This window comes from Bufo bufo, chromosome 11 (genome assembly GCF_905171765.1).
Source record: "Bufo bufo chromosome 11, aBufBuf1.1, whole genome shotgun sequence".
Taxonomy (NCBI): Eukaryota; Metazoa; Chordata; class Amphibia; order Anura; family Bufonidae; genus Bufo; species Bufo bufo.
This window is the reverse complement of record NC_053399.1, coordinates 100,247,990-100,261,371: the sequence shown is the minus strand read 5'-3', so window position 1 is coordinate 100,261,371 and position 13,382 is coordinate 100,247,990. Positions and strand designations below refer to the sequence as shown.

Sequence of the window (13,382 nt, the reverse complement as noted above, 5' to 3'; positions counted from 1 at the left end):
CTCAAAGGGACCTTGCCACTTCGACAGAAATTTACTTTCCACTGTAGGGATAAGTACCAGAAAGTATGTACTTGGGCACTGCGGTCATACACCCTTTGTTGTGCCTCCTGAGCCTGGGCCATATGTTCTTTCACGATAGGCATTACAGCTGAGATCTGATCTTGCATTTGTGCAATGTGTTCAATGACCCTTCTGTAGGGGTAGCTTCTCCTTCTCAGGTTTCTTTTTCTATACCTAGAAGGCCCCTAGGGTGACGACCATGTCACAATTGCCTCCCCCCCCCCCCCAGGTTATTCCTTGCCCCCTGCTGATTCCCCTTTAAAACGCTGGCCAAACTGAAAGTCCTGCCCATGCTGCCCTCCCGCTTCACTACAGGCTCCTCTGCAGTCGGCAGCCAAGTGAATCTTCCCCCGCCCACCTCAGCTGCTATTGGCTGGGAGGGAGAGGGCAGCACTGCCATTGGCTGCCTGTGTATTTCAGCCTAGCAGGGCCTGCAGAGGCAGAAAAGAATGCGGCTGTGGTATCTTATGTGCCCCCCCATATATTGTTCCTAGAATCGCCACTGCACTCGACTGAATACACAGACGAACGCTTTAGCTATGGCCTTGGATGGGTATAGCTTCAGGGTAACGAGTAGCGTAATCTATAATTACGAGATTATGTTGGTGGCCTTGGGCAGTCTTTTCAATAGACCCCACCAGATTCATTGCTATTCTCTGAAATGTTACCTCAATAATTGGTAGAGGTATCAAGGGACTACGATAATGTGGTCTAGGTGCCAAAATCTGACACTCGGGGCAGGAGTCACAATAATGTTTACCGTTTTTGAGAACTCCAGGCCAAAAGAGCCTTTAAAGGACTCTGTCTGTAGTCTTTTCGATTCCCAAATGCCCCCCCCCCTCCCCATAAGGTGACCTTATCTAGTACCTTATCTAGATCTAGTACCTTCCTTCTATAAGCTTTAGGGACCACTAGTTGTTCCACCAGATCCTCCCCTCTTTTTACCACCTGGTACAGTAAGTCATGTTTTACCGCCATGTGAGGGAAATAAAGTCTGTTATCTCGCTGGTTATCGGCGATGATCTTGACATTTTCTCTGGCTCTAGTAAGGGTAGGATCTTTTAACTGCTCAGCACCAAACTGATCCTTCCTTACTTCAAGATCAGGCATATTGTCACTAAGTGAGTCTTGTCTCCTGGTCTGCTCGGACTCTCTCCTAACCCATCACTATGGTCGGCTTCTTCAGACTCCCCAGTCAGGACCGAAAAAGGAAACATTTCATCAGAAACCTCACTTATAGGGTTTCTGTCATGAGAAATAACGTTATGTAGCTGACTGACATTAGCCGCCGTTCTCTTAAAATACTTTTAAAATATGCGAAAGAGCCTCTAGGTGCATGCCCAGGTCCAGTTGATTGACTTTCGAGTTCTCCTCAGTGTCCCGTAAATTTCAAGCCTGTCCCGTTTAGTATTTGGCGCAGGCGCAGTGAGTGAAGGATGCGCTGCCTCACTGCGCCTGCGCCAAAGGAAGGAAGCCGGCAGCAGGAGCGCGTCCTTCACTCACTGCGCCGAAGGAAGGAAGCCGGCAGCAGGAGCGCGTCCTTCACTCACTGTGCCGAAGGAAGGAAGCCGGCAGCAGGAGCGCGTCCTTCACTCACTGCGCCGAAGGAAGGAAGCCGGCAGCAGGAGCGCGTCCTTCACTCACTGCGCCGAAGGAAGGAAGCCGGCAGCAGGAGCGTGTCCTTCACTCACTGCGCCGAAGGAAGGAAGCCGGCAGCAGGAGCGCGTCCTTCACTCACTGCTCCGAAGGAAGGAAGCCGGCAGCAGGAGCGCGTCCTTCACTCACTGTGCCGAAGGAAGGAAGCCGGCAGCAGGAGCGCGTCCTTCACTCACTGCGCCGAAGGAAGGAAGCCGGCAGCAGGAGCGCGTCCTTCACTCACTGCGCCGAAGGAAGGAAGCCGGCAGCAGGAGCGCGTCCTTCACTCACTGCGCCGAAGGAAGGAAGCCGGCAGCAGGAGCGCGTCCTTCACTCACTGCGCCGAAGGAAGGAAGCCGGCAGCAGGAGCGCGTCCTTCACTCACTGCGCCGAAGGAAGGAAGCCGGCAGCAGGAGCGTGTCCTTCACTCACTGCGCCGAAGGAAGGAAGCCGGCAGCATGAGCGTGTCCTTCACTCACTGCGCCGAAGGAAGGAAGCCGGCAGCAGGAGCGTGTCCTTCACTTGCTGCACCTGCGCCGAATACTAAACGGGACGGCGCAGGATTTACAGGACAAAAAGTCAACTGGACCTGGGCGTGCCCAAGGGTTCGTAGTCGACATCCCTTCCCTCCAATAACGTCGGAGTCTGGGACAGGTCCACATGAGGTGCACTAACCCCGCTGGTGACATACCACATCTCGGGCAGGCTGCATCTTGTCTATAGCCCATCATAAACAGAAGTTCGGGAGTCCTATAAACCTTGTGCAATAAATCCAGTTGGGAAAGTCTATGTGCCTCACTCACCGCTACATCAGGAAAGCCGTGTAACACTTCTTCCCATTGTTCCAACCTGAAGTCGCCTATATCCGTTCTCCACTTTTCCAGTAATGGTAAGGGAGATTTTTTGATTTGTCTATTAAGAAGTCTATTAAAATTAAGGGATATTACCCCCTTAGTACCACCGTGAGAGGCAGTAAGATCTAAGATGGAGTGACTAGCAGCAGGGCACACTGGAGAGAGTCCTTCCTGCGCCTGAAGTATTGGTATAGAGGCATTTTGGTAAGTAGTACTCCTCTTGCAATTGCAGAAAGGATTTAAAGGGGTTCTGCACTTTCATTTAACTGATGATCTATCCTCTGGATAGATCATCAGCTTCTGATCGGCGGGGGTCCGACACCCAGGACCCCCGCCGATCAGCTGTTTGAAAAGGCAGCGGCGCTCCAGCAGCGCCGAGGCCTTCTCACTGTTTACCGCCGGGCCGCCGGCCCACTGACGTCACGACTAGTATCAACTAGCGTGGGCGCGGCTAAGCTCTGTTCACTTGAATGGAGCTTAGCCCTGCCCACGCTAGTTAATACTAGTCGTGACGTCAGTGGGCCGGCGGTAAACAGTGAGAAGGCCGCGGCCCTACTGGAGCGCTGCTGCCTTCTCAAACAGCTGATCGGCGGGGGTCCCGGGTGTCGGACCCCCGCCGATCAGAAGCTGATGATCTATCCAGAGGATAGATCATCAGTTAAATGAAAGTGCAGAACCCCTTTAAGAGTCCCCCTCCTTATATAGGTCTGCTACATAATCCCATATGTCTCCCAATCCGGGAATTTAGTGATTTTATTTTTTTTGTAGTTCAGGGTATATATAACTAGGCCAATTTGATGTAAATCCCTTAATCCCACCAACTCCTCCCACCAGACTTTATGTATTGTCCCAAGTATCGGGTAAGTGCTGCCGTTTGCAAGGAATGTCCAATCCTCCAACACCGACAAAAGAACCTGATTTCCCACTAGATATTGCCCGATTTTCCCTGCTGTATTGATGTTAAAGGAATTTTCTTCACCAAAGAAGGATTACGATGTCATCTGAATTTAAGGTTAAAAGGGTTATAGAAGAGACAACACCATATGGAGTAGGGATCGACCGATTATCGGTTTGGCCGATATCGGCCGATATTGAGGATTTTGAACGTTATCGGTATCGGCATCTATTTTGCCGATATACCGATAACGTATGGGGAACACAGAACGCGCTGCTCTCAGCGCTCTCTGTGTTCCCTCCGCAGCACAGGGGAGAAGGAAGCAGTGTCTCCTCCCCCTGTGCTGCTGCTGCTGCCGCCAATGAGAGGAGAGAACATAAGAGGAGGGGAGGGGCTGTGGCCGCTGCGCCGCCAATGAAGATAAGCCTTTCATTCATTCATATACAGGAGGCAGGAGCTGGCTGCAGAATCACATAGCCGGCTCCCGACCTCTATGAGCGATAGCTGCGATCCGCGGTAGTTAACTCCTCAGGTGCCGCGGATCGCAGCTACCGCTGATAGAGGTCGGGAGCCGGCTATGTGATTCTTCAGCCAGCTCCCGCCTCCTGTATATGAATGATCGAGAGACTTATCTTCATTGGTGGCGCAGTGCGACCCCCCAAGCCCCCCAGTATTAATCATTGGTGGCGCAGTGCGCCCCCACCCCAATCCCGGCCAATAGTAAAAACATTGGTGGCGCAGTGCGCCCCCCCCCCCCCCCCCCACCCAGTATTACTCATTGGTGGCAGTGGCCACAGGATCCCCTCTCCCCTGCTCCTCCGATCGGAGCCCCAGCTGTGTAAGCCTGGGGCTCCAATCGGTTACCATGGCAGCCAGGACGCTATTGAAGCCCTGGCTGCCATGGTAAGCTCCATGCTGCTGTGTGCACAAAGCACAGAGCAGCAGGGACAGTGTGAGATCCTATTCACCCTGATAGAGATCTATCAGGGGGAATAGGACAAGGGTTCTAGTCCCTAAGGGGGTTAAAAGTTAGTAAAAAAAAAACCTCAAAAATATTAAGTATAAATGAAAAAGACTTATAAAAAAAAATACACATTAACAATAAACATATTAATTTTCAGCAGATTTGTGTAGGAATTTTTTTTTTTCTCAAAAATGAAAATTCCCAGAATATCGGTATAAATTATCGGCTATCGGCCTGAAAGTTCACAAATTATCGGTATCGGTATCGGCCCTAAAAAATCAATATCGGTCGATCCCTAATATGGAGGTTCAGCAGAATGTCTGCAGTATATTCTTGGAGCTGAGTTTATATAGGCAATCTTGAGGCGTATTGAAACTGGTTTGACTGGTTTTTAACTGTATTTTCACAGTTTTGAAGGCATTTGGAAAATGTTAGACATTAAGGATACTTATCAAAGTGCCCGAGGACAAGACCTGTTATTCCTATAACAAGTTTCAAGGCGGCAATGATCTAAGTTCTCATGGCTTCTGACCTCTTTATTGCATAGACCATACCCCAGCACATACGGGTGAAACTGGAAAAACATCGTGCAAAGCTCACTCATATCAATAATTACAATAGAGTATATTCCAGAAAACACTGAGTCAATTTAAAAATCCCTCTAACAATTGACTCGGCTACTATCCCCCTACCCTCGAATATGCTGCATCTGCGCTGCCAGGTAATATATCCAGGGGTTAAGGTTAGGATCTTTGTAGCGTCTAAAGTTTAATCCTTGTTCTGCCCTTTTTCCAAATTAAATCCCTAAATCGAGCATTTACTTTATGAAAGAATCTAATTGGGCCCCATCCCGGAGCACTGTGGAGCATGCAGAGCCGCTGAGGCATAAGAACCACCTTTAGTAGATTTGTTCTACCTATTAGAGGAAGTCGTACCCACACCTGCACTTTACGCTGGGTTGTAAATTTAATTTATCATAATCGGAGGAGTCCGCAGACACTTGAATCCCTAAATACTTAAACTCCGTTACCTTTTCAAGACCCATAGTTTGAGAATCAGAGATGCCCCCCCTTGAATATAGTAGGGCTGATTTTGTCCAATTTATCAGCAGCCAAATTGGTTAATAATAGCCATTGCTCTTGGAAGTGAACTCTGCCAAAGACCGCAACAAGTCATCTGCGTATAACGCCACTTTCTCCTGCAACACTGCATATGTAAACCCCTATTCTAAGGACGCCGCCAGGGGCTTCACTGCCACCGCAAAAAGTAGCGGCCACAGGGGACATCCCTGTCGGGTACCCCTATACAGTGAAAAGGGCTCAGAGAATCTCCCGTTAGCCCGTGCAGCATATATCAATTTTATCCAGTTAATAAATGTACCACCAAATCCCATCTGCTATAACATGGCCCATAGGTATCGCCATTCCACGCTGTCCAATGCCTGAATATTTAAGAATAAACACCTTATATTAACCGCTGTAGACATATTCGGCATGAAGCCGGCCTGATCAGAGTGAATGATAGATGTTATCACTGAGGAGAGACGGTTGGCTAGGATTTTCGCTAGTATCTTAAAGGGAACCTGTCACCGGGATTTTGTGTATAGAGCGGAGGACATGGGTTGCTAGATGGCCGTAAGCACATCCCCAGTCCCCATAGCTCTGTGTGCTTTTATTGTGTAAAAAACTGATTTGATACAAATGCAGATGAGTTGTGTATGTGAGATGAGTCAGGGACAGGACTCATCTGAGGTTAATTTGCATTTGTATCAAATCTTTTTTTTTTACACAATAAAAGCACCCAGAGCTATGGGGACTGGGTATTGCAGATGTGCTAGCGGCCATCTAGCAGCCCATGTCCTCAGCTCTATACACAAAATCCCGGTGACAGGTTCCCTTTAACATCCACCATAAGCAGTGAAATGGGTCTATAAGACTCAGCCATTAACATGTCCTTTGCCTGCTTGAGCAGTACTACCACAATAGCCTCATTCAAAGAGGTTAGAAGGCCCCTCGGCCCAGCAGTAACCATCCCATAACCAACATATTCACTAATACATCGTCAGTGGTCCCGATACCAATGACCCCTCCTGAAATATATCCACGTCACCCCGATAGGTAATGGCATTAGAACCTGCAGACCACTGAAAGTTCAACAGTTCAAAGATCAGGAGTTTCATCTCTTCCAAGATGACGCTCATTGCGATTTAGCCACCGCAAGGCTAAAATCTTCAAAGAAGTGGGTAGATCCCAGAGCTACCGCTCTTTAGTTTCCCTGGATACATCATGGCGTACGGGTTCCCTAGATTCCTTAGTCGTCTCTTGATATCCACAAACTTCGCTCTCTTTTTCTGCACTTCCATTGAAGAATCAGGAAACAGTGAGACCTTGTGGCCGTCAATAGCAATATCAGGCATATCTCTGGCTTTCCTCAAGATAGTGTCTCTATAAAGGAGGATTTTCATGAGGACAGGGCGCGGTGGACTGTCAGGAGGTAGTGATCTGGTCCGGACCCGATGCACTCTTTCCACTGCAAACAGGGGGGTCAGTGTGTCAGTTCCAAATGTATTTTTAAGCCACAACTCAAAGTATTTTGTGGGGTTTCCTCCTTCCACTTTCTCAGGGACCCCCCACCATCCTCACATTATTTCGACGTAGCCTGTTCTCCAAATCATCCTGTTTAGCCGCCACAGAGTCTAATCGCCTTCCATGATCTGCCACACCTCGTTGCACAGAAGGTAAAGCATCCTCTATATCTCCCATTCTATCCTCCAAGGCAGTAGTGCGTTCAGCCAGCTTTTTCAGGTCGTGACGCACTAAGGAGATGTCCTCCTTTTATCCCACCGACCTGGATATTCCCCATTTAGCGTTCGCTGACATCACATCTTTTAGAGTGGGCTCTTCTGAATCGGAGTCCTGCTCCACCATATCCTTAAGTGCGCCATATCTCCCCATACCTCCACGCCCTGCCCCCAGTGCACTCACACTGTCTGTATCCAAATCTTGTCTTGCCTCCTCAGGTACCTCTGCTGGTCTTCGTTGTGACCCTTTGCTGCTTAGCTCTGTCAGATTAGCTTGTGCATATTTCTCCAGTCTCACAGCTGCAGCTTGTTGGACAGAAGCTGAACGGCCTCCGCGGCCTGATGTAGTGGAGTCAGCGCCATCTTGGAGATCTCTATCTGCACCTCTTTGACCCTTTTTCTTCGTCATGACACCAGCTTAACAGGTTAAAAGTTCACCAGAATGTTCAGTATGGCTTGGGAAGCCCTCCTGTTTGTCTTTAATGGTGATGGCAGATAATTAACAGGATAATTGCCCGAGGGAGCTCAGGAGCTCAGCGGACCTGCGTCCTCTCACATACTCAGCAAACCACGACCCCACAAACGGCGGTTTATATATGAGGCATCACATTGCATTAATTCATCATACATAGGGCAATTGGCCACAATATGACCTGGCATTTACCAAAGTCCTTACTGAGTCTCTTATAGGACACCGACCTCCCCGGCACGGCTTGCCAGCTTCTAGAGGCTGGGCCTTCAGTCTCTCCACTTGCATGCACAAACATATCAGATCTGCCAACCCCCTTTTCGCTTAGAACAGTCTTAGCATGAGGTCCTGGAGATCTCCGCTGAGGCAGACTCATCAGCTCCTCAACCGCTGTGTACCTCTCCACCATTTCCACCATCTGGTCAGCATTTTTCGGGTCTCCATGGCTCGCCCCCTTGCGCAAGGTAACAGGAAGGGACTTTAGGTACTGGTCGATTAGCATCCGTTCCACCATCTGTGGGCCTGTCAGGCTGCAAACGCTTCTTGGTCAGGTGGACAAGGTCGTGCATTTGAGAGCGTGGAGGTTGGTCCTTGTTGTAGACCCAGTTGTGCACACGCTGTGCTCGAACAGAAACGGTAACTCCTAGGCGTGTTAGAATCTCCTTTTTGAGTTGGTCATAGTCCATAGCATCCCGAGTTTCCGGGTCAAAACATGCCTTTAGGGGTTCCCCTGAAAGGAAAGGTGCTAAAAGTCCTGCCCATTGTTTCTTTGGCCAACCCTCTTGCTCAGCAGTTCTTTCAAAGGTTGTGCGGTAGGCTTTCACATAATCTGCTGTTGTCATGTTTTGTAGAAAATTAATGGAGGTATGAGTAGCATCTGCATTACCTGGGACCCGCCCAGCGACACTGGTTAGGGAGCGCTGAGACGCCCCCTTATCTGCAGCAGAAGAAGCATGCCCCTTGGGCTGTCAGCTTGATATAAATCCAGCAGAGCAATGAATGTGGAGATTTTTGGATCCATGTGAGGTACAGGGCTGGTTCTGGCTTTGTTAGAGGTTGTCATATACTATATGATTGGAGGAGAAATAATGGAATGGCTCACCCCCTATGGCTATGAAATAGGTGCTTAAACGTAAAATTGAATCGCCCTATTCAATACGTGCACACTAGATAAAATAAACTTGAAAGGCAAGCACTCAAACTATCATGGAGCAGGCACACTATTTAATACTAATAGTACAGGGTATCACAATAATAACATCACTTAAAATATATAGCATATAACACTACAACACTAGAATTCTATAAAAATTTATTTCGACAGGAACTTATTTTGCACCTTATCCCTCTACGATTTAAAAAAAATAAATGTTATCTAATTTTTATCTAATTAGTGTTGTAGTGTTATATGCTATATATTTTAAGTGATGTTATTATTGTGATACCCTGTACTATTAGTATTAAATAGTGTGCCTGCTCCATGATAGTTTGAGTGCTTGCCTTTCAAGTTTATTTTATATACTATATGATGTCTGATTTTCATTTTTTACATTATTCATGGGATAACCCCTTTAAAGCGAACCTTTCACCAGGATTTCACCTAATAAACTATTACCAGTACCTTATAGATTATGCTCATTCTGTTTAAATGCATTCTTGTCCCGCTTTCCTGGGATGTATATTGATGAAAAAAACGACTTATAAAGTCCTTGTCTCCAGCTCCTGCAGTCACGGTGGAAGTCAAGGGGGTCGCCCTTCCCCCACTCCGGGCTGTAACTCCCCTGCCCTAATCCCTCCTCTAACTAGTGTAACTGACAGCCGGCTCAGTCGCCGGGACCGCGCTTGTACTGGCGGCGCATGCGCCGTTGGTCTCAGTAGCAGCGCGATCCTGTCTATCGCGCGGACTGAAGCGCGATCCTGTAAGTGAATTGCGCATGCGCCGTCCGTCCCCGATGCCTCCCTGTCTTCTGTTCTTCAGGCGCGCACCTGAATAGAAGACAGGGAGGCATCGGGGACGGACGGCGCATGCGCAATTCACTCACAGGATCGCGCTTCAGTCCGCGCGATAGACAGGATCGCGCTGCTACTGAGACCAACGGCGCATGCGCCGCCAGTACAAGCGCGGTCCCGGCGACTGAGCCGGCTGTCAGTTACACTAGTTAGAGGAGGGGTTAGGGCAGGGGAGGTACAGCCCGGAGTGGGGGAAGGGCGACCCCCTTGACTTCCACCGTGACTGCAGGAGCTGGAGACAAGGACTTTATAAGGCGATTTTTTCATCAATATACATCCCAGGAAAGCGGGACAAGAATGCATTTGAACACAATGAGCATAATCTATAAGGTACTGGTAATGGTTTATTAGGTGAAATCCTGGTGAAAGGTTCGCTTTAAGGTCTCCCGGTCGTTTCTTCGCTCCTCCAGTTGGGCCGTCAGCCTGCAGCTTGTTTCCTCCAGCGCCCTTTGCTGTAATTTGATAGCCTCCTGTTCAGATGATTGCAACACACCTTTAATTACATCCTCCATTTTCCAAGTTGCAGAAAAACAGTCTTTGGTGTTCTCCGTCCCTTTCAATTTTCCAGTTTTGTTATTTTGTACCAGAATTTGTGCCTAAAGCCTCCTCTGCCAGTCGTAAGGGATTATGTAGAGAGAATATCATCCCCTGGGTAGACAGGCACACCGTAGAAATTGCAGTCCAGACAGCAGGAAGTTCGTTCATCTGACCTCAGCCTGTTTTATTGTCAGGTTGCGGTACAGACCATAAAATATAACAAACAAAATCCTCTGCCCGTCCGGCTCTAACTATACAGGAGGAATCCTCATTGACCCAGTGCCGGCCTAATATCGGGCACCAAACAAAATAGCTAAGTCCATACCTCTTGGAGTGAGAGACAAGGTGTGACTGGGCTCCTGACTCCAGAAGACTAATTAATATGGACAGTCCAAGACCCGGACTGTCCGGGTGGAGTGGGGGCCCACCCTTCTCTCCCCACTCCAGCAAACCCGGCCCTGAAAGCAGGTTTTCAACAAACCCTAACAGACAACAGCAGATCTCTGCCGTTCACATATTCATGACGTGAGGAACCTTGGACAAACATATATCCCATCCACCACTTCTCCAGACACTCTGTCTCAGCCTACAGACCTTATTTTATTCATTAGGTTCTTTTATAAATTGAGCCCATGAATTTTACGTGGTATATATCAAATATATCACGTGCACCAGTTTCCTCCATTTTTTCAGTTATAACTTAAGTAATGAGATAGATACAGGGGGTCGTATATTAAGACCAGCGTTTTAGATTCTGGTCTTAATAAGCCCTTACACTGGTGGTGGATCTGCCGAAGTGTCTTACGTTTAGACTATTTTCTGCGCCTGAAACAGGCATAGAAAATGATGAATGAGACAGCCCTGCTGGTCCGTCCTCTTCCCCGTCCACTTTTTTAGATCTTAACCATTGCGCCACAATCTGCGTCTGCAATACGCCTAATATAGGCCTATCTCAGGATAATAAATAACCCCCAAAGTGTCTGATTTCTAATGATAAAGGAAGTAAATGTTGAAACATATTTAATACTGATCCTGTAGAAAATACTCTTCATCTTTATTCTTACTATAGACGTCCAGATCCGTCACAAGAAACATTTACATGAGAAAACTGGGAGACTGATCGAGAACAAACCTCCAAGATGTGACCAGCGAGAGGAAAGTTTTCCCCTCTGTACACGTTACGTGAACCTCATCGTTGTCTCCACTCATCATTTTAGGCAACGTTCTGAGAATGAGCTCATCGAGACCGGGGTAAAACATGAGCAATATTTAAAGGAAACACAAAGTAAATTCCAGGTCGTTTCCATGAACAAGATGTTCCGCTGGTGCCACCAATCCAGACTTGTACCACGCGTGGTAATGGTTAGCGGAGTGCCCGGTGTAGGGAAGACCACACTGATGCAGAAGGTTGTCTATGACTGGGTGAAGGGGGATTTCTATCAAAGATTCTCCTTCGTCTTTTTCTTCAAATTCCGAGACCTCAACAGACTGGATAAGGTTATTAGTCTGGAGGACATGATCCTTCATCAGTACCCATATCTGGAGGAGCAGCTTAGTAACATCTTACAGGAGCCAGAAAAACTTCTCTTTATATTAGACGGTTTGGATGAAAGCCTTCATGAAGTGGATTTCACATCACGTCACTTGTGCTCTAATCCTAAACAGCCCGAACCTTGTGGTCAGATTGTCGTTAGTTTGGTGAAAGGTTCCCTTCTTTATGGTTGTTCTGTCCTAATGACCAGTCGCCCAACCAGACTGGCATCAATTGATTGTTATGTTTTCCAGAGAATAGTACAAATTATTGGGTTTTTACCAGAAGAACGACGGATGTACTTTGAAAATTTCTTCCCCGACCCTGAACTGGGGGAAAAGGCTTTTAATTACGTGAAGCAGAATGACGCCCTGTACACGTTCTGTTATATCCCGTCCTACTGCTGGATCATCTGTACTGTATTATCCAAGAGCTTCCAGCCAACAAGTCGTGATCAGCCGGTCTCATTATTACCCAAAACCGTCACCCAGCTCTTCGCGATATTTGTCGCCAACATCCTGTCCAATCACAGCCGGCACCAGAGTGACGCTCAGAAGATCCTTCAGTCCATCGGATGGATGGCAGAATATGGAGTCATGAATCACAGGATTATCTTTGATGAACAAGATCTAAATTGTTTCCATGTGGACAATAAGTCAAAGCTCTTATCAAGTTTTCTGATGGAATCGGAGGAATCTGTGTCCTATTCCTTCTTACATCTCACAGTTCAGGAATTCTTCTCTGCCTTGGTGCATTATGTGGATTATTCTTCTGAGAAGTTACAGAAATCACTAAAAGATGTCAAATCGTATTCTGATGGACGCGGCGAGATGTTCCTCCGTTTCTTGTGTGGTCTATCAGACGGCTCCACCAGGTCAATGCTAACTGGATACCTGGACGAACAAGCAGCTCAGACATCTATAGATGTCATCACTTGGCTGAAGGACTTTATTCCGGAAAAGCAGAGGCTGTATGGAACTGAGAGAGAGCGATTTCTCAGTACATGCTTCTATCTATTTGAAAGCAGGAATAAGGCTCTAGTGCTGAAATCCTTACAGTCATACAGATGCATTGACCTTTCTGGTATGCACATGTCCGCTCTGAACTGCACCGTGCTAGCGTTCATCATGGAAACCTGCACACATGTAGAAGAACTCAATCTGAGTAGATGCTCCTTCGACCGTGAAGGATTAGAAAGACTTGCACCAGTGTTACATGACCTGCAGATTCTGAGGTAAAATACTGATTATAATGGACTTTTCTGATGAATCTATTTCTGTTGGTGTGGGTCAGGTACTTCACAGCCATTGAAATGACCCCAGCAAATATGTCTCCATTGATTGCAATGCTTCTAACATTTTACCAGGGTCAGGGGGGCCAAGCATTATGAGTGCAGGTAGGTGAACCCTAATGTTTATGACCTATGAAGTCAATTTGGCACTAATTTCTATGACATGGGTACTCAAGCAATTTTTGTAAAGGTCCACATACCTGGATCTGCTGTCGGGTGATGGTCTGAGCTGCAAAAACTGTAAGGAAGGACAACCCCAGTAGTTTTTTTTCTAACAATAAGCCATGCCTCTAATTGCACCCAAGCCTCTTAGTCCCTCAACACAATAGGAGCGCT

The 13,382-nt window shown here is 47.5% G+C and overlaps 1 protein-coding gene across 1 annotated transcript in view; it reads left to right on the top strand.

Moving 5' to 3' along the window:
• LOC120982268 (NACHT, LRR and PYD domains-containing protein 3-like) overlaps positions 1-13,382 on the top strand; it is a 51,317-nt gene that overhangs the window by 16,126 nt on the left and 21,809 nt on the right. Inside the window, exon 6 of the mRNA XM_040412302.1 lies at positions 11,294-12,989. Within this exon, the coding sequence (XP_040268236.1) occupies positions 11,294-12,989 (1,696 nt within the window). The remainder of the gene's footprint in view (positions 1-11,293; positions 12,990-13,382) is intronic.